Source organism: Parus major, chromosome 1A, assembly GCF_001522545.3.
Source record: "Parus major isolate Abel chromosome 1A, Parus_major1.1, whole genome shotgun sequence".
Classification (NCBI taxonomy): Eukaryota; Metazoa; Chordata; class Aves; order Passeriformes; family Paridae; genus Parus; species Parus major.
In genome coordinates, this window is record NC_031773.1 from 22,807,530 (window position 1) to 22,831,019 (window position 23,490).

The 23,490-nt window shown below is 39.3% G+C and overlaps 1 protein-coding gene across 1 annotated transcript in view; it reads left to right on the forward strand.

Moving 5' to 3' along the window:
- Positions 1-1,660: 1,660 nt before the first annotated feature.
- Positions 1,661-23,490, forward strand: part of CTTNBP2 (cortactin binding protein 2) — a 78,440-nt gene continuing 56,610 nt past the window's right edge. The window contains 2 exon segments of the mRNA XM_015628450.2: positions 1,661-1,818; positions 13,058-13,165. Of these exon segments, the coding sequence (XP_015483936.1) occupies positions 1,750-1,818; positions 13,058-13,165 (177 nt within the window). The 5' untranslated portion in view covers positions 1,661-1,749.

The window sequence follows — 23,490 nt, forward strand, 5'->3', positions numbered from 1 at the left end:
TATCCTCAAGCAATTTAAAAAACTTCAGTATTTTAATCCCTTTCAGAGAGGAGTATGACAGAGTTCATAGGAAACAAATTATTTTTGTTGCATTTTTTGGAGGCAAAGCACCAAATACTATTCCAAATTTATATAAATAATAATTATGAGTAATGTTATTTGATGTCTTGAGCATGTTACTTTGCTGTCAATAAAGAAGGCAAGCAACAATTTGTCCTAAACAAGTAAAATGGTATTAGAGTGCTGAAAACTGAGAAAAACAAGTTGTTTTATGCTATGTGTCATCAATGTAGTTTCTTAGCTTCAGTGGTAGAAGGGATGTGAGCACACACTATAGTTATAAAAAATGTAAAACCTGAGTAGGAGGAGAGCTCATTTTTAAGGAGAGAGAAAAAACAAACCCTAAACCGCAAAACATCTGTTCAACTGGATTTCATGTGCCCTGTAATAGATCCTATATACTGCCTTCTTCTTGCTCTGTTCAGTGTGTGTTTACCTTACAACTGGAGTTCATTCTACATTTGCATTACCCCTTCTGGTAATGTAAAATGGAAAAAGTTAATTTATGGATTTACTTCCATCCTTAGGTACATCATGCTTAGAAGAACATTTGCTGTCTTTGATCAAGGCATTGGCCCATTTCTGGCCCTGATGTCAAGAGACTTAGTTCAGCAGACTTGGGGCAGCCCTGTGAAACCAGAAGCCTGGCAAGGCTCAAAGGAGCCTGCTGTTGGTGGAAGTTCCATGTGGGTGCAGAGTAAACAGAGTTGCAAATTCAGCTTATAATAGGTAAGTTGGTTCCACTGGGCAGTACATTTAGATTTGTGATGTAGGTGCCCATTGCTGGGGCAAAGCAGTACAGCAAGACCGTGAGGAACATCCGCTGGAGAGGGGCAGTGCGGGGTACTCCTGGGTGAGGAACATTGAGCCTTTGTGGTATTTGGCTCAGCTCAACTGCCAAAACCTTCCTCTGGAAGGAATCCTGAGCAGGATGTGGTTTCAGTAGCCACCTGGAATGGCAAAGGGCAGCCACAGGTCAGGATAGGCTCCAGAACCGGGTCTGAGAGGTGCCAAAATACTGGGCCTGGACCCTCAGACAGTCTCTGAAAACATGTCTTGAAAATATGCCAGTCAAGCAATGGCAAATAGCAGAATGTTTCCCCAAGCTTCTCCACAGGGGAAGGGGAGGGAGAGGTGACTCCTCCAGTCAGCACCCCCAGAAAGGGAGAGGCACAGTTGCCCTCCTCTCAAAAACTTCAGTTGGTTTAAAGGTCTCACGGATCAGGTAAGCCAACCCACTACAACTATTTTTTCGTCCCATCCACAACCTTTCTTTTCCTTCTGCTGCTGCTAAGGCACGGGGGTGGGTAGGGAGGAGAGCGATGCGTGCGTGGGGCCCGAGTAGCGCGGTAGCGGGGACACTCCCCTCCGCCACCATTGCGCGCCGGCCGCCGGCGGCGAGGTCCCGCTCCCCCTCCGCCTGTCTCCGGGCCGCCGTATGGAGGACGGGGAGCGGGTGGGTGGGGAAGCCCGAGGGCCCGGCGGCGGGAGTCGCTCGCCTCTGCCGGCGCAGGGGGCGGCTCAGCTCGGCTCGGCTCGGCAGCCCCGCCTGCGCGGCGCCGCAGGGGTTAAGCGCCCCCGCTGCCGGCGGGCTCGCTGCCGGCGGGGAGCGGGTTAAGCGCCTGGCGGCCGCGGCTCCACCACTCGGCTCCGCACCGCGCTCCGCGCCGGAGCCGATACAGCGGGAAGATGGCGACGGAGGGAGCGAGCGGCGAGCCCGGCTCTGGCGGGCGGGAGGACTCGGCGGCCACGGCAGCGGTAATCGGCCTGGCGGGAGAGGGGGTGCGACCCAGCCGCGGCGAGGAGGGTTCCCCCATGGGGCTGGGACGAAGCGGTGCCTGGAGACCTGCCTCCACCGCTCCGTCCCTCCGCCCTCCTTCTCCCCCGGGGCGGGACGGGGTTCGCTGTGGGACCCGCTGCCGCCGAGCCCCGTCCCGCCCCGGGTAAGGACAGGGAGAGGCGCGGGGTCTCCCTCCCTGCGGCTCTCCCTTCAGCGGGGGCGGTAGGTTTTCTACCCCATTGTTCCTTCCCGCTGCTCCGGAGCGGGGAACGGCGTGCGGCGCCCGTGAGGGGCATGCAGGGGGCTCCGCTCCCCGTCTCGCTTCTCCCGCGCCCACCGCCCCTTTTCCGCTGCTTCGCACAGCCAGGGGGCTGCGCCCCGGCTCTCCGGCAGGGCTGAGGTGCTGACAGCGGCTGGGGCGGCGGGACCTGTCAGACCGGGGCGGAGGAAATGTTGCTCTTTAACCCTTTGCCGGGCCCGCAAGGCGCTTGGCTTTCGCCTGCTTCTCGTGAGGCATTTTCGATGCAGAGGCACCGTCCTTTTCCCCCGCCCCGAGTCCCCGTCCCGAGCGCTGGGTGTGTAGAGACGTCTCGGCTCTCATGGCCCGCGCCCCAGGGGCAGGATCTGGTTTCCCATTTAAAATATCCTCAAAAGCCGAGCAAAACCCGCTCCCTGCCGGCGTGTCCTCTCTGCGGGTGGGTGAGGCGGCTGGGAGGGAGGCGGAGGGATGCGGTGCGGTGCCAGCCGATGGGTAAAGCGGTGTCGGGGGAGGCTGCGATCCCCCGGGCCAGCGCTGGGCTCTCTCTCCTGCAAGGCTGCGAGGCTCGTGTTCTCGGGCAGTCTGCGCCTCTGCTGGGCCGCGGCTCCTCGGCCGTGCTCTGGCAGACCGCTGTCAGCCCGGCAGCTCTCCCGATGCACCCCAGACCTGGCGTGGTCCAGCCTGTCGGGGGACTTCTCGGGGCGAACCAGCCCTAGGAGCTCGCCTGGCCGGCAGCCGCGGGTCCAGAGTCAGGCTGCAGATGCTCAGTCGCAGAACATGCGAAGTTCGGGGCAGTAAAACCGTGGTGGTGCCCGTTCTGATTGGGATCGTTCCTGAAGGCGATGACTCCCGAAGGGAGGGGCACTGTTTTCTCTGAAATTTAGGTTATTGCTAGCATTTTATTTTTTATTATCTTGTTTACTTCCATACTGGCACTAGTTCTTATCTGAAACCTTGTTCCAACTGTGTACGTAATTGTCCTTGTGTGTCTTAAAATCTGCAGTGCTGTGGAAATTCAGTTTTCCTTTAAAAAAGCAACCTTACGCAGTGCATATTTATAACATCACTGTCTTTTAAAACAACGATATAACCATGGCTTAAATGAATATTAAAGCAAGAATTAATAAAAGAAAGCTTAAATGCATTAAAGCCCAAGTTTTGTACAAAGTTATTTATACTAAATTCTTTAGTGTATTCATATTAATACTGCCTTAATTTTCATTTTTTAAATATCAAACAAGTAGCCTGTAATCAAGTTGGACTTCAATATCACACTCTTAGGCAGTGGAGTATAAGCCACACATGCAATTTAGTGTTCTCATTGTGAAAGGTAGGAGGACTAGCTCTCCACTGCACACTTATTTTAAAATATGTTTTTAAAAGGGAAGACATACTAGGATATAAACTGTCTGTTTCTCCCCAACAAAATAGCTATACTTGAGCAGTAACAAAATATTTTAAAATTATTTGTATTAGTAATGGGTTAATGTGCAAATTTTATGCTGTAAGCAGAAGGTGTGTGACACTGGACAGCACAGTAGAGTTTCTTGATACCAAGTACTGTTCTTGTGTCTTGATACACTGTCAAAGACATCACAGAAAAATAAAGACTTTTTCTGGTCTTTTTAGAAGCACTGTAGCAAAGGAAGTGCTTCCCTCCCCTTTTTACATTCACCAGGGAATTTGACTCAAAAAGCCTAGACTGTTCTATAGTTCGTTACATTTAGGAACAAAGCCAATAATCTTGTTATTCTGAGTTTCCTTGGATAAAGCACAGCATTTGGTGAACATATCACTTCTTTCCCACAAAATACTGGTATTTTTATGGTGGTAAGAATGACAGGGAAAAATGGCAGGGGAGTGGTTCTGGTCCTTTTTCATACCTGCTAAGCATGATTTCACTGAAGTCACTGAAATTGTGTTGGTGCAACTTGGACTAGAATTGAGAGAAAACATATGTGTGTGTTTTAAAACATCTCTGAATTATTTCCATCTGCCTAATATCTACCAATAATAATTATATAATAGCAAGAAATAATCCAATTTGATAGTCCTTTTGTTGAAACATTGAACATCAGTGTGCTGTGCAGAGAGGGTTGGCTTGTCACATACTTCAGCTTCAGTGTAGATTTAACAAAGCCTATGAGAAGCCTGTTATATCAAACATGAAATCTGTTGAAATTATTCAGTGAAATTTTTGGGGTTGATTTTGCTTGACCAGTGATCAAAAGCATAGATGTTATTTTCCCCTCAAAGACAGTAGCTTCTACTGTCTGTAAAGCTGTACATATAGTGGATAGTCATAGAGTGAAATCTTTACTCCACTAAAGTGAGTAGGAATGTTGCTACAAAACTGCATTGAGAATGTGTGAACACCCCAGAAGATCACTGTGGGTTGCTGTGGGTCATGTAACAGTACAAAAAGTTACCCTACATGAAAAGTTATCAATACTAAGAAAAAATATATAAACTGAGAGAAATTTCATGAAGTGTCATGGAATTGTGGTGACATTGTGAGGGGTATTTTATTCCTAGCTTGGTGTATTCACTATCTATCAATCTGTAAGAATATTTGTAGTAGGACTGCCATTCTCGTCAGTATAGTGAAATGCTAGATTATGGCTTGATCATATAAATTATATAGGCTGATTTAGATGAGTTGGATTCTTATCTGAAAACTACTGCAAGTAGCAGAAAATGAGATCATAGCCTTGAAAAGCAAAGATTGTATCTCTTACAAGAGATTACATCCTAGAAAATGATCACTTACAAAAGGACCATTAGCAACCCTGTTTTCGTCTGAATAAAAGTTTTCATTATGTAGCATTATCATTCAGAGAAGTTATTTTCTCCTAGTCAGATGTGCCATGCTGTTGTGTTTCAGCATGTAGGTGACATGCAGAGACCGAACAGTTCTATCTGTTCTAGTTCTCCTGTTTCTCTGTGGTGAGAGGTTGGTGTCAATCCATCTTGCAGTGACGCTTCAAACCTCCTTTCTTCCTCTCCTCCCCCTTCTCCAAACTACAGCACTGCCTTTTTCTATTCCTTCTACTTCACAACCTGCAGCACATCCTCTGTTCCTGTGCTGTGAACAACTCTGGGGATGAGAAAAGAAAGCCACTGAATGCAGTCCACTTTGTAAAGGTTCCTTCCTCTTCCAAATGTGGACTGTCACACTGTGTCACTAGAGGTGAAGTGCACAGGTGAAAATCTGAGCCAGATATATGAAAGTGGCATGGGAGGTGTAAAGCTGATGGATGCGGTAAGTTCAGTTGTTTTCCCAACTGCTTTGACTTCATTTGTGTAAGCATTGCCTTGGTCTCAGAGGGGATATACCAAGATAGGAATAGAGATGGAAATTGGGACAGGAAGGAAAGATCTCAGGATGACAGCAGTTTGTGGTCTGGTTGCGCACCTACTCTTATCCAAAAAAAGGAACAATTTATTTAAAACACCTGTATAATCCTTGAACACGTAAACCAGAAGCTGTCAAGTAGGCTTAGGGAAGATGTACTGGTATGTACAAATTACATACGAGTTAAAGCTTTCTTTGGCATTGTGTTTTGGTTCTCCTGTAGCACAGAGTAAGATGTAAAATTCTGGAAAACAGATAGCTTCAACAGTGTGTATCTGTATCTATATCTAATCATATACTATTTGCCTTAGAAGTGACTTATTTGAAAGCAACTTGCTGAACAGAAATTGCCCATTAAATCTAAGAATTTAAACACGATTTTAGAAGATTTGTGGGCCTCAATCTGTACAGAAGCCTAACTTGTTCTGAACTAAAAAATGATAAAGTATCTTTGTGGCTTTTTTGTGCACAAATGTTTTAACAGCTGTGATAATATCTGGGTGTGTATAAAGGTCAGTGTCTTAGTAATTTTGGAGGGGTTTGATGCTGGTTGTTTGGGGTTTTTTTGTCGTTGTTTCCAAAATAAATTCCCCAGCTCTAAGGCATATTTATGGTTAATGTTGAAACTGTTAAAAGTTTTGCTGTTAGCTGAAGCCAAGAAAGCCCACAATAGCTAAGAAGACCTCCCCCACACCATTTAAAGAAAACCTTCTGAAAAACCCAGAAAGCTGGGGAGGTGTGCTTGAGGGGGGCAGAATAAGTGGGTAACTTCTAGTGGTGAACAATCCAATAAAAGTCATTGAGCTAATGGGTGCTATAATTTAATGCATATATAGTATCCTCATGATCCCTTGGGTATGACTATGAAATTTTATGAGTCTTGAATGCTAACATCAGATGATATTCTCTTCAGAAAAAAAAATCCATATTAGTTGGGGAGCAAACCACATTGCTTTTCCTTGAAAGATATTTCTCTGCTTCATACCTGTTTCTGTTACTAGAACATTCCTAAAGGTTATATCTTCTTAAGTTCATCTTGGATGTGGTGGGAAATGGACATGTATTTTTGCATCAGGTAATTTCTGGTGAAGCATCAGATCACAGATTCTTACCCTAGTTTCAGACTAAAGAACATGCCTTCCACAGGCAAAGCAATAAACTGTGGTTTTCCCTGAAGTATTCATGAATACTATGTGGATATTATAACCACTTTTAGCAGTCTCTCTGCAGTTTTCTTTATTAGAAAAGGGCTATGATTCATTTGACCACATACCCACTTCCTTTTATAGCTGGTGGGGTGAAGTAAGTGGCTAGAAGGAATAACCTGTTTTAGAAACAGGTTTATGAACTTCACTGGTTTTGAGTGAAGTGACTTAGGTAGCTGACTCTTGAAGGTGTGGGTAAAGGTATGAGTGGGGTTCAAGACACTTAAATTTAGGTGTCTATGTGTATGCACATTATTTAATATCCTGTTACACTCAGTGGAGCCATGAGGAAGTAGTTCTGGTGGTGGTTAGCCGAATAGCTTTTTTGTTTATTTGGCTGAGCTGATTAGTTCTCCATTGAAAATAAAGGGACATTGGATACCTGACTTGCCTATCTGGTACCATTAAGTACCTCACTTACATACATGCATACAAGACACACACCTTTAGGTTTTCACCTTTAGTGGCCCATATGTGATACTCTGGGGTATCCCAGCTGGACTTCTGCTGCTAGTCCAGTTGACATGGATGATTCTCCTAAGTTCTGTATCAAATCTGCCTGTCCCAGAAAAGCTGTCTCTAATTCCTGGGACATTTCAAACAATACTAAATAATTCTCTATAGGAAACTAAAGAGAATTAGTGAAAATAGATATTTATGCTTGATCAGATGAGTTGTACCTGGGAAACATACTTGGTGTTGTAAAACATACAAATCATGGTTGTGCTTTTCTGGTGCAGTTATTTCATGGGTCTTGAAGATGTGAGGCCATCAGTATATTAGAAGTTTATTTTGTATAGCCTAATAAGTAATAGCACACCTTTTTGATTTTTAGAACCTTATCTGGGAAGTCTGCTTTGTAAATCCTCAAGAGGATTCTGCTATGTATTGATGAGAACTCAAGTTAAAATACGTGATAAATGTACCTTTATGTACTAATATGTACCTTTCTCTTCCTGAAAATACTTTTTTTTTTCTTTTGACGGCTTTTCCCTATGTGTCTTCTTGTGCAATGTTTTTATATTTCCTGCCCTTCCAGCCCTCAATTTTGCTCCACAGGTTTCTTCCTCAAGTCCTGGATTATTACCTGGCTCCGTCTTTTAAAAAGCTTTCTGAAAAAGGAGTTGTTTCTTATGGTCATTTATGATTAATTCATAACATAAACAGCTAACTTGGTTTTTTCCTGTGATACGTTTAGGGAAAGTACAAAGTTGTGGCTTTTAAACTTTACCTGTCTCTTCCAGCTTCTGCTGAAGGCAGCAGAGTTTTTAGCAGTTGTTGCGATGGCACAATGAACAGCACTTTTAGTTCCTGAGGTTGCCAGTACTATCCACACTATTGGCACTACCAATCTCTCAATCTCTTCCTTTTTAAATTTTTTTTATTTTTTTGAGAGTGGTGTGATGTGTTTAAGTGTAAAGACTTTTACCATTTCTACTCTAAATTGCTTGGCATGTGAGAAGGACTCCATTCTGTTCCAATGCCTCATGGTGACCTTCCAATTTCATCTTCTTTCTGTCTTTTCCAAAGGCTATGGAGGCTGGAAAACACCTCTCCAGTTCGATCACTGCTGTTCTGAGTAGTCCTTCTCTTGTTCAGAACTGATGGATTTTTCTTCCTTTTGGCTTGGCAGAACTTACATTTTAGTCTTTAGCACTGCTGGCATAATTTTCCCTGTATGGTTTTTGTGATGCACATGCAGGTAGTTGGATGAGTTTTAGCTAATTAGCAGTTTGTTCTATTGTCAGTGCACTTGCTGCCAGGCAACATACACTCCTTAAAAAACTGATCTGGAAAAATAACATGGAGTTTTAGAGACAGAGAGAACCAAAGTAATGTTTTTCAGGTACTTTATTCTTATAAACAAACATTTTAAAATCTGAAAGAGGTAGAGGAAAAAGTCCTCTTGTGTTTTGGTTGTGTACATGAAATATCTTCTAGGGCAACATATTCCCATATCTCCATTATAAAACCAGTATAATGGCTGGCTTGGTTACAAAGTTGGTACGTTGATAGTTGAATTTTTACAACTTGGCACTCTGCCACAGGTATTCTAGCAAAACCCCAGATGGCACATAAGCTATGAGCTACTAAGGCCATCTTTATTTTCTGGAGGTCTAAGACTTAGTGCTCCACTGGAAGATGTTAGGAGGATCTAACATCTTTTCTAGAACTAAACAGCAGTTTTTTCTATGACTTGGCCAAACAGTGCTCCATCTGGGGCAAGCCTGCCGTGACTGGACATCTTGATCCCCAGAAGATAGCATGGAGTGTTTAAGAGCAAGGATAATTTTATTTCATCATATGCTTTATCTATTCAAGTCTTAAAGAGATTTTTACAATGGTGCTTGAGAATATTTCAGATGTTTAAAATCTGTATTTTGGTCCAGTTAGGGAAAGCTATGTTGCAGTGCCATGAGTGCTGATTCAGAGATTTGCATGGCGAGAAGATGTGGTAGTGTCTTCAGTGACTGCCATGCGCCCTCTTATCCTGTGTGAATGGATTCGATGTTGCTTATTCATAGTGAACAAGTTGAAGATGACATTAAAGTCCTGGAAAAAAGTAGACATTCAAATTTCAGAATTTGTCAAATAAAGTTGGGGGAAAAAAGCCTCAGTGGGTGTAAAATTATTCATAAACAAACCAGAAAAATGATGGCATTCTCTTTCATCCTAAAAAGCATTTTTTCTGTTTGTGTGTCTCTTCTGGTTGATTGTGGACAGTTTCATATTTTAAAATGAGAAGGCATCAGACAAAAGTGCCTGACAGCAAAGGTGGTGGATTCTACAAAATGTGTAATTGTGCTGTGGATGCTAAAATTACATAGAGGTTCAAAAAGAAAGGGGGCAGGTTCACAGCAGATATGTCAGCTGAGGACTGCTACATAGAAAATGACAATATCTGGCTCAGAAGGTGAATAAGCTGAAAATTGATGGAGGTTGGGAGAGTATTTCTGGGAAGTATCATTATGGACTTGCTTTGTTCTAGTCCTGATTTCAAGGCATCCCTTATTGGCTGCTTTTGGAGACAGGATGCTTGGGTAAGTGGGGTTTTTTAGCCTCGTATGCTAGAATTGTTTAGATATGAAGTGGTTTTGCTAGTTACTATTTAATTTTTTTTAAATTAAAAATATAAAGACCAATTTGAATGTCTTGTTAGAATGTCTTCCTGTTGAAGTTTCTTTGTGTTTATTTATTTCTAACCATAAATTACCAGAGAGAACACTTAACTGCTGGTTTTTGCTGTCTTTTCTAGTTCTAGTTCAAGGTGTACCCATGAACAAAATTTATGTAATTGCTTAATCAAATGCTTAGTTAGAAATCTCATCACTGCATCACATATATTGAAGAAAATCTGTGGTTTGTTAAGAATGGAAGAATGTTTTCATTTATGTCTCAGGAAAGATTGCAGATATTAGATGTTACACCTGTGATGGACAGTATTTTGACAAAGATCTGTCCTGTGTTATACCTTCTGACAGACTGAATTGACTGACTTGGGCAAAAGAGTAGGGCTGTGTTTCATGTCCTGTACTTTTGGGATGCCCCCCTTAACTTTGTTCCTGGCTATCAGAAACCTTGAGTGCCTTTTTTTTTTTTTTTTGGCAGAAGAGACAAGCATATTTTAGAATGGGAAGATAATGTAGTGGATAAACCACTGAATGGCAGCTTCAAAGACCGTTATTGAATACTACTTTTTATACTATTTGATTTTTATTTTGGGAAAAAAAAATATATCCCTGCATTAGTTTCTCTATTATCAAAGAAGTTGTATGAAGAAACCAATTCTTATCCTTGAGGTATTAGGTTTTGTGAAGTGCTTCACAGAAGAAGAATGGTGGATAAGTGGGTCCTTGTATCTGACTGAATTAAATTTAGTAATTAGAGGTGCCAAGAGTGAAAACCGCTGCAGCCTTTAAGGTAAAATCTACTCTACTGACACTAGATTGCATGAGGAGCTGTATAATTTTAGTGACTTTTCATTTTATATGTGTCCTTAGATCAGTGAGTATTATATAGAATTGTGAGGAGCACTGTGAGAGGCTGCTGCAGCATATATTGGAAAAAAGCCTTCAAAGGAACTGGCTGTTTCTTCTCAATTCACTGGCATGGAGAGTAAGAGCTGTTGTTTGGGTTAGAGGAATAGCTGACCCAGACAGCAAAAACAGAAGATAACTGATGTTCAGGCTAAAGTTCTGATTAGAATGGATGGCCCCATCTTATGCTTAATAGAAATAGGGTGACTGGAGCATTTCTTATGAGGACAGACTGAGGTAATTTTTCAGCCTTCAGAAGAGATGACTGAGAGGGGACCTCATCCATGTCTGTCAGTATCTGAAGGGAGGGTTCCAAGGGGATGGAGCCCAGGCTGTGCTGAGTGGTGCTGAGCAGTAGTAGAAAAGGCAATGGGCAGAACCTGATGCACAGGAAATTCCACCTGAATATGAGGAAGAACTTCTTTATGTTTGGGTGCCTGAGCACTGGAACAGGTTGCCCAGAGAGGCTGTGGAGTCTCCCTCACTGGAGATAAAGAACCATCTGGACATAGTCCTGTGCCGTGTGCTCTGGGATGGCCCTTGTGTCTCCCTTGTGCAGGGAGGTTGATCCATGTTACCTAAATGAGGAAGCTTGATCCAACATATATTGCATGTAAATAGCTAAAGTTCTGGTACAGAGTTCTTACTAGCCATTTCTGCACTTCTGTGTGTTTCAACTGCAAAGTAAAAGTGTAACACAGTAATACACAGATTCAGCTTTGAGTATTTTAGATCTATCTAGGTCTTCAAGCCTGATGGCTTGAATAGAACACTACTGTTCTGCCATCCTCTAGCCTTGAAAAAGTAGAAATGGTACTTGCCTTAATTATTATTAGATTTTTATCTACTGAAGTAAGTTCCTGAGTGGGTAAATGTTTAGATTATATGTGCTCTGGGGAAAATAGACAGTATATCCATATACATGGCTCACCTAATTTGGCAACAGATTACTTCATAGAAGATAGTTGAGTGTTTGCTTTGCAGTGCTTTCTAGTAAACACATCTACATCATAGCTAGAAGTTTAGTGTTTACCTTACAGGGAATAATAGGATATTGAAAATTAATCTGGGCAGATGAATCTAAAAATTGTTTTCTCTCCCTGAAAGTAATCCCCTTCTAAATTCATTAAGTGCCTACTCATGTTAGCATTGTGGATGGTGAACAACAGATTTGTATTACTCTTATCTACCTACCTTTGTGATTTTGTGAATATTCTAACATTTCCCTTGCCACATCTCCAAAATCGAGACTTCCAGCCTTGTAGTGTTTCCTCATACAGCACTTATTCCTTTTATTTTCATTCTTTTAATTAGCCAGTTTTGCACTTTTTAGGTGAAAACTTCATGCAGTACTTGAGATGTGCTTTTACCAGGGGTAAAATGAGGTTGTTCACCTGTAAGTGAAGAATTATGTGCCAGCTTCCATATGAAATATCTGCCACTTCTCTATCCTTTTTTCAGGTTATTGATGAAGAACTTGAGTCAGGCTGATCCCAGAGGTGCCCCCTGCTTACCTATTTCCATGTTGGAGAGTGGTTGTTACCCATAATGTTTGTTTCCTATCCATGAAGTATCTTTTATTCCTATACATTTGGATAGGACTTCCTGTATAATATTGGATACAGAACCTTGTCCAAAGCTTCTGGAAAGTTTGAATACATTTGTGTCCAGTGGATCCACTTTACCATGTGCCTGTTGATGTTGTTAGAGAGCTGTAGCAGTTTGTGAGGTGAATTTGGTTTTAGAGAAGCCATGCTGACATTCACAGTACACACTGAGTCTGTGCTGAGTGATTTTATTCATCAGTATAAACTCATTCTCCTGCCTTGCTCAGGGTGGTGGTCAGACCTACACTGTTCTTAGTAACTGTGGACTGGAAAGATACTGTTGCTAGGAACTGTCCTTTGTTAGTGCCTCTTAAACCTGTACTGTTTCCCTCCAGCCTAACAAATGAGAGAGACTGCAAATAAAGCATACATATAATTCACAACTTGTCCTTCAGAAGTTCACATTCAGCCTGGTGTGTGGTGGTAACTTGGTAGCTGTTTGCACAGGTGTTTTAGGTGTGCTGTGGTTAATATCCTTTCTCTCTCTCTCACCTTCCTCCATGTAGTGATGCTTCACATCTGTTGAATTGTTTCAGCCTATGTGAAGCTGCACAAGGGAAGTCACAGAGTTAGCCTTTACCATTTCACCTTTATCATTCACAAGACTTTGCAGGACTGTTCCCTTGCAACAATTCGAAACAATATAATATGGGAGGGCTTTAATTTCTTCATTTTAAATAAAAATAATCAGACTGTTTCAAAATTACAGTAGCTATTGCAGTCAGTGTGTTCATCAGTGTTTTGTTTCTTACAGACAAGAGAGTTTGATGTGGATAACCTGAGCAAGGCAGAACTGCGAATGCTTTTGAGTGTAATGGAAGGAGAGCTAGAAGCACGAGACCTTGTGATCGAAGCCTTGCGGGTAAGTTGTTTGTTGTGATTTGCTTTTTTAATTTGAAATTCTCTTTTGCCACTTCCTTTATACTATACATAGAATATTGTTAGTGGAAGAATAAATTGTGATTTTTAAAGTTTTAGGTTGACTAAATCTCAGTAATAACAAAATATGTTCTTGTTTAGTTGTAGCCATTTGGTAATTATACATAATTTTGGTCTAAAATACCAACAAAATTTCAAAGAGGTAAGTGAAAAACCTGTGAAATTCATTCTTCTTTAAATTATTTTATTTTCTAAAGTCTGTTATTTGGGAAAGAAAAGAATAACTTCAAAGGAAAATGCAGTCCATTTGTAATTTGTTCTAATAGGCTATATTCAGTCATACACTCTATTCAGTGATTTCATTTTCAGTGAGATGGAAGTAGGGAAAAAAATCAGGTGGGCATATTCACTTGGGGAAATACTTTTTTAATAAAAGGTGAAATAAGATACATGCTCTTTACAGCACTTACAAGTATTTGGTTAGATTTTTATTGTTAGGCACATGTGAAAGTTAGTTTTCTGCTTCAGGAGACTGTACATTTCCATCAACTAAGTTGCCTTTCAGACTGCAAACAAAACTACTTAATTAAAATATGATTTTTTATGACCGTATTGATTTTAATATTGATCTGAAACAAAAGAAAATTTAACAGAGCTGCCAAACAGATGCAGATTTGGGGGAAAATAGTATTCTGTGGGTTAAAAATATTTATAACTTCTTGGCTGAATAAGGGGAAATTGTGCTCTTTAAGGTATTGAAGGTCTTGTAAAGCAAAACCTTAATGTAATAAAATACATTTCATGCTAATTTTTAGTAGTATGTATAATGATTATCAAGTAGTGTGGGAACATTTTTCACTTGAAATGTCACAGTAACAATGGTAAATGCATTTTTATTAAGTTGTTTTGTGGTTGCTTCAGATCATCTGTTGCAAATGGAGCTTTAAAGTAGCTGTCATTGATGTACATAAATTAATAACTGAAGGCTTTATAGGTATAAATCTCTCCTATAAAATGTAATTTTCATTTTGTAGTGACAATGAGACACTAGGAGCAATATTTTTCTGGAGTATTACTGCACTTTGAACTTACTTTGTGTTTGGCCTTCAGTTACATTCATGAGTTGAAATGTACTGCCTTTTTATCTAGCTGTTTGACAATTCCATGGCTCATTTTCCTGGACTAGGAATTTTATTTTCCTTGTCTGCCAGTTAAAGTTTTGTAAAAGTGAAAATAGTGCGCACAGCACATCCAGAGTCTCTTTTTTTGACTCTTCGAACTTTGAAGGACTGCAAATAGAATTTTCAGTCAATTTTTTTTAGTAAATATTCAGGAACAAGCTACTGCACTACATATAAAAAAATGTATGAATTGAAATTGAGCAAAATGGAAAAAAGAGGGGAAAAAATTAAAATGCAGTAAGTGCTTAATGATAGTAAACATTATATATTCAGTGTAGTGTGGTCCCAGGAGGAAAAAGTCTGTATCAAATTCACATGCATCTGCTGAAATGGGCTTTGATGATTAAATTGAAATATAAAAAGTAGCTCAATTTCACATAAGGTGAGATGTTGAAAGTGGGGGACTGGGATATTTTTGTTTGGTTGTTTTTTGGTGTTTTTTTCCTCCTGCATCTCAATTTCTAGTTTCTCTAAACAAGCTCTGTGTATAGCTCAAATCTTCCCTGGCAGCTTGCCTTTTAGCTGTACTAGTACTAGGTAACTTGGAAGCCATACCTGCTGAAGAACTGTAGGCTGATGTGTTGTAGTATGATACTTCTGGATCTTCTGGCTTCTTAGTTGGGAAGCCACAAGTCAGCAATATTAGCAGCTGGATTCTCCAAGCAGCACACAAAAATAAACTAGTTAGCCAAATATAGAAGCGTAGGTCAAGAGAATGCCAGTGGAATTGTGTCAGATTTGGTACTTTGATTTGCTGCAACAAATAGGCATACATAGTTTGCATATCCTTAAAGCAAGAAGAAAATAGTTTTTGTGTAAGGGAAAAGGCTAACATTATTTCAAAAAGAGATGATGGTCTGTTTCAAAATTAGGAAAAATTAGTGAGTGTGGTTTTGTGCACTGGGGCAGTTGGCTTGTTGTGGAATTTTTGTAATCCTACTAGTAGTTCAGGGCTGTTTCAAAACCCAATTTCTATGATAGGTCAAAGCCTGATAATTTTCAACACTATACTAGAGAATATGTATTTTTCCTTTCCTCTTAAGTAATCTTAAATGAAAGTCCAGCAGTTTGAGATTATGTGAAGAAATGTTGTTAAATTAAATGGTCATCCTGAGGGTTTGGATGGGGAGGGAAGATATGTTTGGTTAATAAAGTGTTGATTTTTATTAAGGTAATGGAATTTGTGCCACATAATAAATTAGAAAGAATCAAACCTCATGTCATGTATAAAAATTAATGCTTTTTTTTGTGCCTTTTTTCATAATGTGCAGTAGAGTTTCCACTGGACTTTTATATAAATTTTAGATACTTTCAAGACTGCTTTTGAAACTAACCAAAACTTCAAGAAGAAATCTGTGAGAAATATGCAGATATTTACTTCTACATTTCCACAACACTTTGTTGTTCCTTTATAATATGCAAAACTGGTTCCTGCTTGAAATAGTTACAGTAATTATCAATCAGTAGTTGGGCAAGTTCAGCCCTCTGAAAACCAACAGACTTGGAAAAGTAGACCTTTGTGATGCTTAGAGTCAAATTTCTGGGTTTATTCTCCAAGTCACAAGTTAATTTACAGTGGAGAAGAGCATCAGGATCCACCTCAGAAGATCTTTGTGTAAATCTTTGTCATTAGTGCTCTGATTTTATATAACTACTACACCAAGTGACTAACATGATTTTTTTTTTAATCTGTAATTTCTGTATTTTAGTAGCTTTGTGATCATGGTTGTGCTAAACTTAAAATTAGGTTCAGATTACCATTTAAATAATGAAAATTATTTCATTAATGAGAAATAACTTGCTGATTAATTGCTATTGAGAGTCCATATAGTTCTAAATGGAGGGAGACTTCACTGTAGCTGCTGCCTGCATCTGTCTCAATTATCCAAATAATCTGTCTGCCTGTAATTAGGGGATAATTTATTCCTAATGTGGAGGTAATGTGGCCATATAGTCAAAGCATAGGTCTGGCCTCCCACAACTGTGATCTCAAATACAGCATTCATTTCTTATTTTTTTCTCCAGACAAAAAGTGTTTGGTGTGGCTGTTTATTTTCTAGAGGATTTTTTTTTTAAATGCATTCACCCTCGTATGAGGAATTGATGTGGTAGTAATAGCTATCAAGAATAGAACTGTAGATACTAAGTACTGCTTCTTGTTGTAATTGACTCATAAAGTTAAATCCTTTGTAGGTTATTTTTCATCTAAATTTTAGAGCCCCATTCAGTTGGAATTTCTGTTTATTGTAAAAAAATACATTTATTTGCTTATGTAGATTTCATTAGGTGGTAAACAGTAAATTCAAAATGTATGATTGCTTCTATGGTATACATTATTTAATGTGAACAAAAAAATGCAAATTTTTACCATACTAGATTTTTTCATATACCACATTGCATGGATTTAGAACAACTTTATTTGATTGTTGAAAAAAATCACTAAGGAATTAAAAAAAAAAAGTCTAGAAGAGCTACCAGTACCAGCAGTGGATATATTTTTGGTTAATTAAAATTGACTGCAATACCAATGAGCTTTCTCTGAGCTTTAGCAAGCTCCAAATCAGGAGATTCTGTATATGTGCTGGCTGAGTCAGGAAGACAATACATGAATGGCAACATGAACTTGGTTTCAAGTGTTTCTTCAGGGTTGGAAAGCCCTACTGTATTTAGTATTTACTGTAACTTAACAATAAGACATGAAAGCTTATTTTCTTTGTATGTGTTTGTACCAACATCTGTTTAAACTTCCACCCAGTTTCTGCAGAATCTGACAAAATGGTAAGCATTTCAAAAATAGGTAGTGCCGTAAAACCAGGCTGCTGAGTAAGAAAATTCGTGCTGTTGTTAGGGCTTTAGTTGAAGGGAAGGCAGAGATTTGTGCTGTCCTTCATTGAGCACTGTACAGGAACTGTAGAGTACAGAGTTAGGGAAATCAAACTTTGCTAACTTAACTGCTCAGAGGATTTGAATTAGACTATCTAAATTTATATAAAAGATAAGAAAAACAATCTCTGCTATAGAAGCTAGCTCTGCCTGAAATTTATCTCCCTGAATATAAGCATTTTAACAGGCTTGCAGCTTAATCAATGGAGCTACAAAGTAATCATAGTTTCTGTATTATATCCAAGTAGAAATTCTTGTAAGATAATTAATTACTTGCCTTAGCAAAAGTATATGAGTTCTTAAAGCATTTTGTAATGAAGGTACAAATCTTAATGTAATAAAATAGGTAGGTCAAAAGACAGAAATGAATGCATCCTGTAAGAATACCTCATACTCACATTCAAGTTTAGTAACCCATTCTATTGGCTTTATTTTAAAATCTTGCAGTTTAAAAATGCAAGATTTAAAAACAAGGATAAACAGCTTTTAAGAGAGCATAGTGATTACTGTGTAGATTTGCACAATGTTTCTTTGACATAGCTAATGCATAGTGTCTTGAATGCCAGTTTTCAGGTTCCAGCTCTCCTGTTAGCATTACTGGGATATCAATTGCCTGAGAAATTCAGTATTTTAACTCAAGTCTTCCCAAAGGGAGGATCACAGGAGGCTTACTTGTTTTAGGATGATGAGATTGTTTCAGAAATCATATGTAGTTTATAAGATACTGGAGTTCATAATGATAAAGGCCATTTTTTACATATCTAAGTGTGTGTGAATGAACTGCTTGAGTGAACCTGCCTTAGCATTCTGATCAAGAACATGCTTTTGAAGAAACTGTCCCTATTGTCTCCACCTAACTTTGCTTTGATTTGCCTCACAGACTACTCTTGGACTGTGTCAGCTGAACTGACAGCAGCTAGTCGTAAGACCTCCTTCCAAAAAGTAGGACCTTAGGCACATGGAGTCTTTTCCTTCCCAGAAGGTGGATTGCATTTTTGCTTAAGCTAGTTTGCTTTCAAGTCCTGAGCTGCGCATTGTGCAAGGTTTTTATTAGTAAACTTGTCATTCAATTTTGACCCACAATGATCAAACACTGAACAGTATAGTTTTATTTTAATCTCATTGAAAACATGAACTGTTTTGATGACAACTGGTAAAAGTAGGTGCATTTCTATACCACTTTTGCAATTCAGTAAGCATATGTGTAGATGGAACAATATTTCCAAGACACCCTGAGTCAATTATAGTTTATCACAATAGTATACTGTATAATTATGTTAGATTTTTGGTGGGTAATTGGGAATGATACTGGAATTTCTTTGCAAAATGTGTGGCCTTTCATGCTCAGCTCTGCATTTTCAGTAATAAATAGCCTGTTCCTTGGAAAAAAAATAGTTGCAAGGAGAGTCGTAGATACTTGCAAGCTATACTTTTCTACTTTGACCTGTCTGCTTACCAGTGAGTCCTGTCTAGCTAAAGGGCTTCCTTCAGTTTCCCAAGACAGACTTTTGCCTACTGTAGGCTGAGATTTTGGGTTAAAAAAATTGGATTTATCAGTTAGAATTTCCACATCCTTTTAATATTATTTGTTGTCTTTTGCATCTTGTCATGGGATGATACTTGGTTTTGCCTGTACTCTGAAAGTTACACATTAAAATAAAGTTATTACCAACTCAGTGTAACTGTCCGTTGTGTATAAATAATTTTTTTTTTATCCTCAACTACTGCACAAAGTCAGTAAGAATTGTACTATAAGACTTAGGACTTCTAGAATTAATTTTGGGGTTAGAAGGGAAGAAATCTGGGACTTAACCAGGGAAAAGGGAATGCATCCTTGTAATTTAGTTGTTCTCAAATTGATTGATAGGAAGAAAAACTGCACATAAAGTGTAATCTGTCAAAGGGAGCTACACATACTATAAATTACAGACCCTTACCTTCAGTAATTGTTCTAAGTTGGGAATCTAAAATGTGAAATTTCTCCTATATGTATGAATCCCATGAATCCAGAATGGAGTAAGAGCATGCAGAAGGTGGCTTTGGAGGTTACTTGCAGGCAGTAAGGCAGCCTGTTTTGTAGCCAGGTGTCTTGGAAAAATTAAAACTCTGTCGAAGGAGAAGAAGAAGACATTAAACTGTGTGTAACAGAAGGTTATTGTTGTAGACAGTATGATGGCAGTTGTTGGTCTTGGTGGCAGAAGTGAACCATGAAATAGAAGTCAGATAATGCCTTATTTGCATTTTCATTTTTGCATATTGCAATTTCTTTCCATAAAAATTAATTTGTGCTAAATATTTGGGAGCTAATAATCTGCAGATTGTCCTTGCTTTTCTCTGCAAATTATGTCTTTGTTCATCTGATCATTACTTTTGATTTACTGAATTTAATGATGGTTGTGTATGCATTTTCTCTTCTCTTAAATATAGGTTGTCTTTACCTGTCCAATGTGTCTGGTTATGCTTAGAACTTTCACTGTCCTAGTAAGAGTTTAATGTACTTTTCTGGATGGGTTGGTCAAAAACTAGTATTTCATTGTTGCAAACTATTTAAAATTTATTTCAAGGAAATTATGAAGTATGGGTAAACCTCAGACAAGTCAGTAGATTAATTTTTTTCTATAGTATTTAGTTTGAAACAGTTTCTGTTCAGGTTTTAGAGTAATGAGGCATGCTCTTTGAACCTAATTGAAAAGGCATTGTTTTTTAGAGTCTTAATGTTCAGATTTTGGTTTGCCCTTATTTGATCATGGTTTATATATTCTGTTACTTTATATTGTATTGTATTTACTTTTTTTATACTCTTTTTTCTGTGTAGCAGTAATTATGTAAGTGTACACTTTGTTATGAATAGAACAAGGTCTCACTTTTTCCAAAAGATGTTGGGCTTGTGGCAGCAGCAATCCCCAGACTAATTAACTTTGATGATCTGAGTGATCCTGCTATTTTGACACATAGAAAGTCCACTTCTAGAATTTGTTGATAAAATAAGTTTCAGTCACATTACATCACTCCTTGTGGTAGTTACTTGCTGTTTGCTAAAGGGCAACATTAAGCACTGAACAATGCAGAACTTTTCCTAAACCATATTAAATCAGTCTTATCTCTGTGTTGCTTCACTAAGCTTAAGCTTCTTGGTTGAATACCTTTATTCCAGGCTCTCCTAAAACTGGAGAACACGTGTATGAAACTGTGAGGTTTGTTTTCTAGCATGAAAACTCTATGGCCTTGCATTGCAAACAACTTTTTCACTCTTCATGCCAGCAGTGACTGTTAAACTGATCATAGTGTCCTTTTGTTTTTCACAAAAGATCTGAATGTCTTTATTGTTGGCAGGCATGATACTATCAATTTCCCTGAAAGTGTTCCGCTGATTTTTTTTATTTGGATAATTGCTTTCCCTTTCCCACTTGATTTCTCCTACCCTTGTTTGATCTTTTTGCATAATCCAGCATCAGCTAGTGGGTAGAGATAGATGCACACATTCTTTGTAATAATAATAATAATAATAATAATAATAATAATTACAGCATCATGTTAATGTAACTGTTTCTCCATTTCTGTGATCTTTGTGAATTATAAAGGTGTGACTTACCTGAAATGTGTTATCTGTTTGTCATCATTACCCACATTGCTGAAAAAGAGAAATGTAACTGGGTCATCTGTTATCTGTGTTATGTTACCTGAAACTTTCCATTTTTTAGTTCAGGGAACATATTTCCCCTATGCCAATAAATGGTATAGATAATTTCGCTGATAACAATGCTCAAGTGCAACTGAATATATAACTCCTTTTCTTGGTTTGTGTGTCTCTTCATGTTAATGTTGCTGAAGAAGAAATATATAAGGTTTGTTCTTGGTTCTTCAAAAAAGAATATGGTAATAATCTGTAAAAAGTAGCTGTGAATAAGCAAGAGATTTGATTTGGGGTCCTTTTCAGCAACTTCAAAAATACACAGCTTTGATTACTTTTGTTGTGCTCGGATGTATATGTTCCCAGGCATTTCTCCCTTGCACACTGTTTTGATGTTGTTCTGACTGGTGGACAAGTCTTTCCACCTGCTGCTCTCACACAGAGAGGCATCAGTCTTACAAGCTCTGGCTTCTAAGTGAAAATACTTAGCACAAGGTCTAAAGCTGGAGTTCCATTTTTATTAATGAATGAAAAATTTGAGAAAATAGAGCAACAGTGATTATAGCGAATTAGCACTGAAATAGCGAAGTCAAATTTTAGTTACATATTATGGAGATATAAACTGTTACATGAAAATTTTTTAATTGCTAATGCTAATGGTATCTGTAAAAGGAGTTATAGATGGAAAATTGCTTTAAAGTTTTAATATACAGCATAAAACCCAAAATGTAAAATCCAGTATTTTTTACTTTAAATTGTTTCTTTCTATCAATCAAAATAATTTAGTAATGTATTTTTTCATTCATCTTATTCACTAATGGTTGTATCAATAATTAAATTCTCCTTAGAGGTAATACATATTGCTCTCACAATTTACCTTCCAGTGAATATTCCAGTGAAAAAATTTTAAAACATCTCTTAATCTGTCTCAAATAAATGTATAAGGGGAATAGAAGACACTATTTTAGTTGAAAGGGATATGAACAATGATCCTCTGGTCCAGCTACCTGACCTACTTCAATGCAGACCAAAAGATAAAGTGTGTTTTCCAAGGGCATTATCTAAATGCCTCTCAGACACTGACAGGCTTGGGGCATCAATCACCTCTCTAGGAAGCCTGTTCCAGTGTTTGACCACCATCTTAGTAAAGAAATGCTTCCTAATGTCCAGTCTGATCCTCCCCCAGTGCAGCTTTGAACCATTCCTGTGTATCCTCTAACTGGATCCCAGGGAGAGAGAGTAGCCGCTTCATCTCCCCTTCCTGGGACGCTGTACAGAGCATTGAGGTCACCCTTCAGTCTCCTTTCTCCAAACTGGATAAGCCCAGAGTCCTTGCCCTCCTCTGGATGCATTCACTCACCTTCACATCCTTCTTAAACTGCAGAGCCCAGAAGTGCACACAGAACTCGCGGTGAGGCTGCTCCAAAGCTGAATAGAGTGGGATAATCACCCCTTTGCCCAGCTGCTGCTGCTGCTGCTGTGTTTGATCAGCCCAGGCTGGGGTTTGCCCTCTTGGCTGCCCGGGCACAGGCAGCCGACTCGCACTGATCCTGCTGTCAGGCAGCCCCCTCAGATCCCTCTCTGCAGGGCTGCTCTGCAGCCACTCCTCTCCCACTTTATCCTTGTGCCTGGCATTACTCCATCCCAGCTGCACAATCTGACATTTGGACTTGTTAAACTGCAATGTTGCCCAGTGTTCCAAACTATCTAGGGTTCTCTGCAAGGCCTCATGTCCTCAAGAGAATCCACAGCATTTCCCAGTGTGGTATCATCAGGAGCCTTGCCAATGGTGCATTTGACTCCTGCATGCAGATCATTGATGAATATGTGGAAGAGAACTGTCCTTAGGACTGAGCCCTGAGCAATACCACAAATGACCGTCACCAGCCCCATGCACTACAAGCCTTCAGCCAGCTTATTGTTCAATGTACTCTGAACCTGCCCATTCGAGAGTTCTGGAGAACTTGTCCAGAAGGATGCTGTGAGGAACAGTATCAAAAACCTTACTGAAATCCGGGAAAACTACATCCTCTGCCTTCCCTTCATCCATGAGGTGGCTGAGTTTCTACAGAAGGATATTTAACTCCTTGGAGGAGTTCTTTATACAGAAGGATATTTAAACTATTGGAACTATTTAAACAGCCCTTTCCCTTCGTGAAACCATGATGACTCTGCCTGATGATGGCATTGTAAAAACAGGATTTGCATAGTTTTTCATTAAAATACGTGAAGCTTTGTGATAATTTAATTGTCATGCAGTAATGTGGGATAGTATCTTAACTGAGACTTTGATAGCTTGGACATCTAAATACTCAAATAGAAACACAGATGGATTTAGTAAAAGTTTTACTGTATGTTTTGTTATTGAGCTAAAGAATCTTTTTTTAACGGCTAAGCATGAAGGTTAAATTGCTCTATTTTGGTTAGAGATGAAGTCAGATTTCCTTCAGCACTTCAGAAGAATGGCTGACAGATTTCCATGCAAGAATTATGAATTGATTTGCATGAATTTAACTATAAATTTGAACATGCAAAAAAAGTCTAGATGACAAATGGTATTTAAAGTAACCAGAGAGCTCAAGTCTCTTCTATCAGCTGACACTCATTATCAGT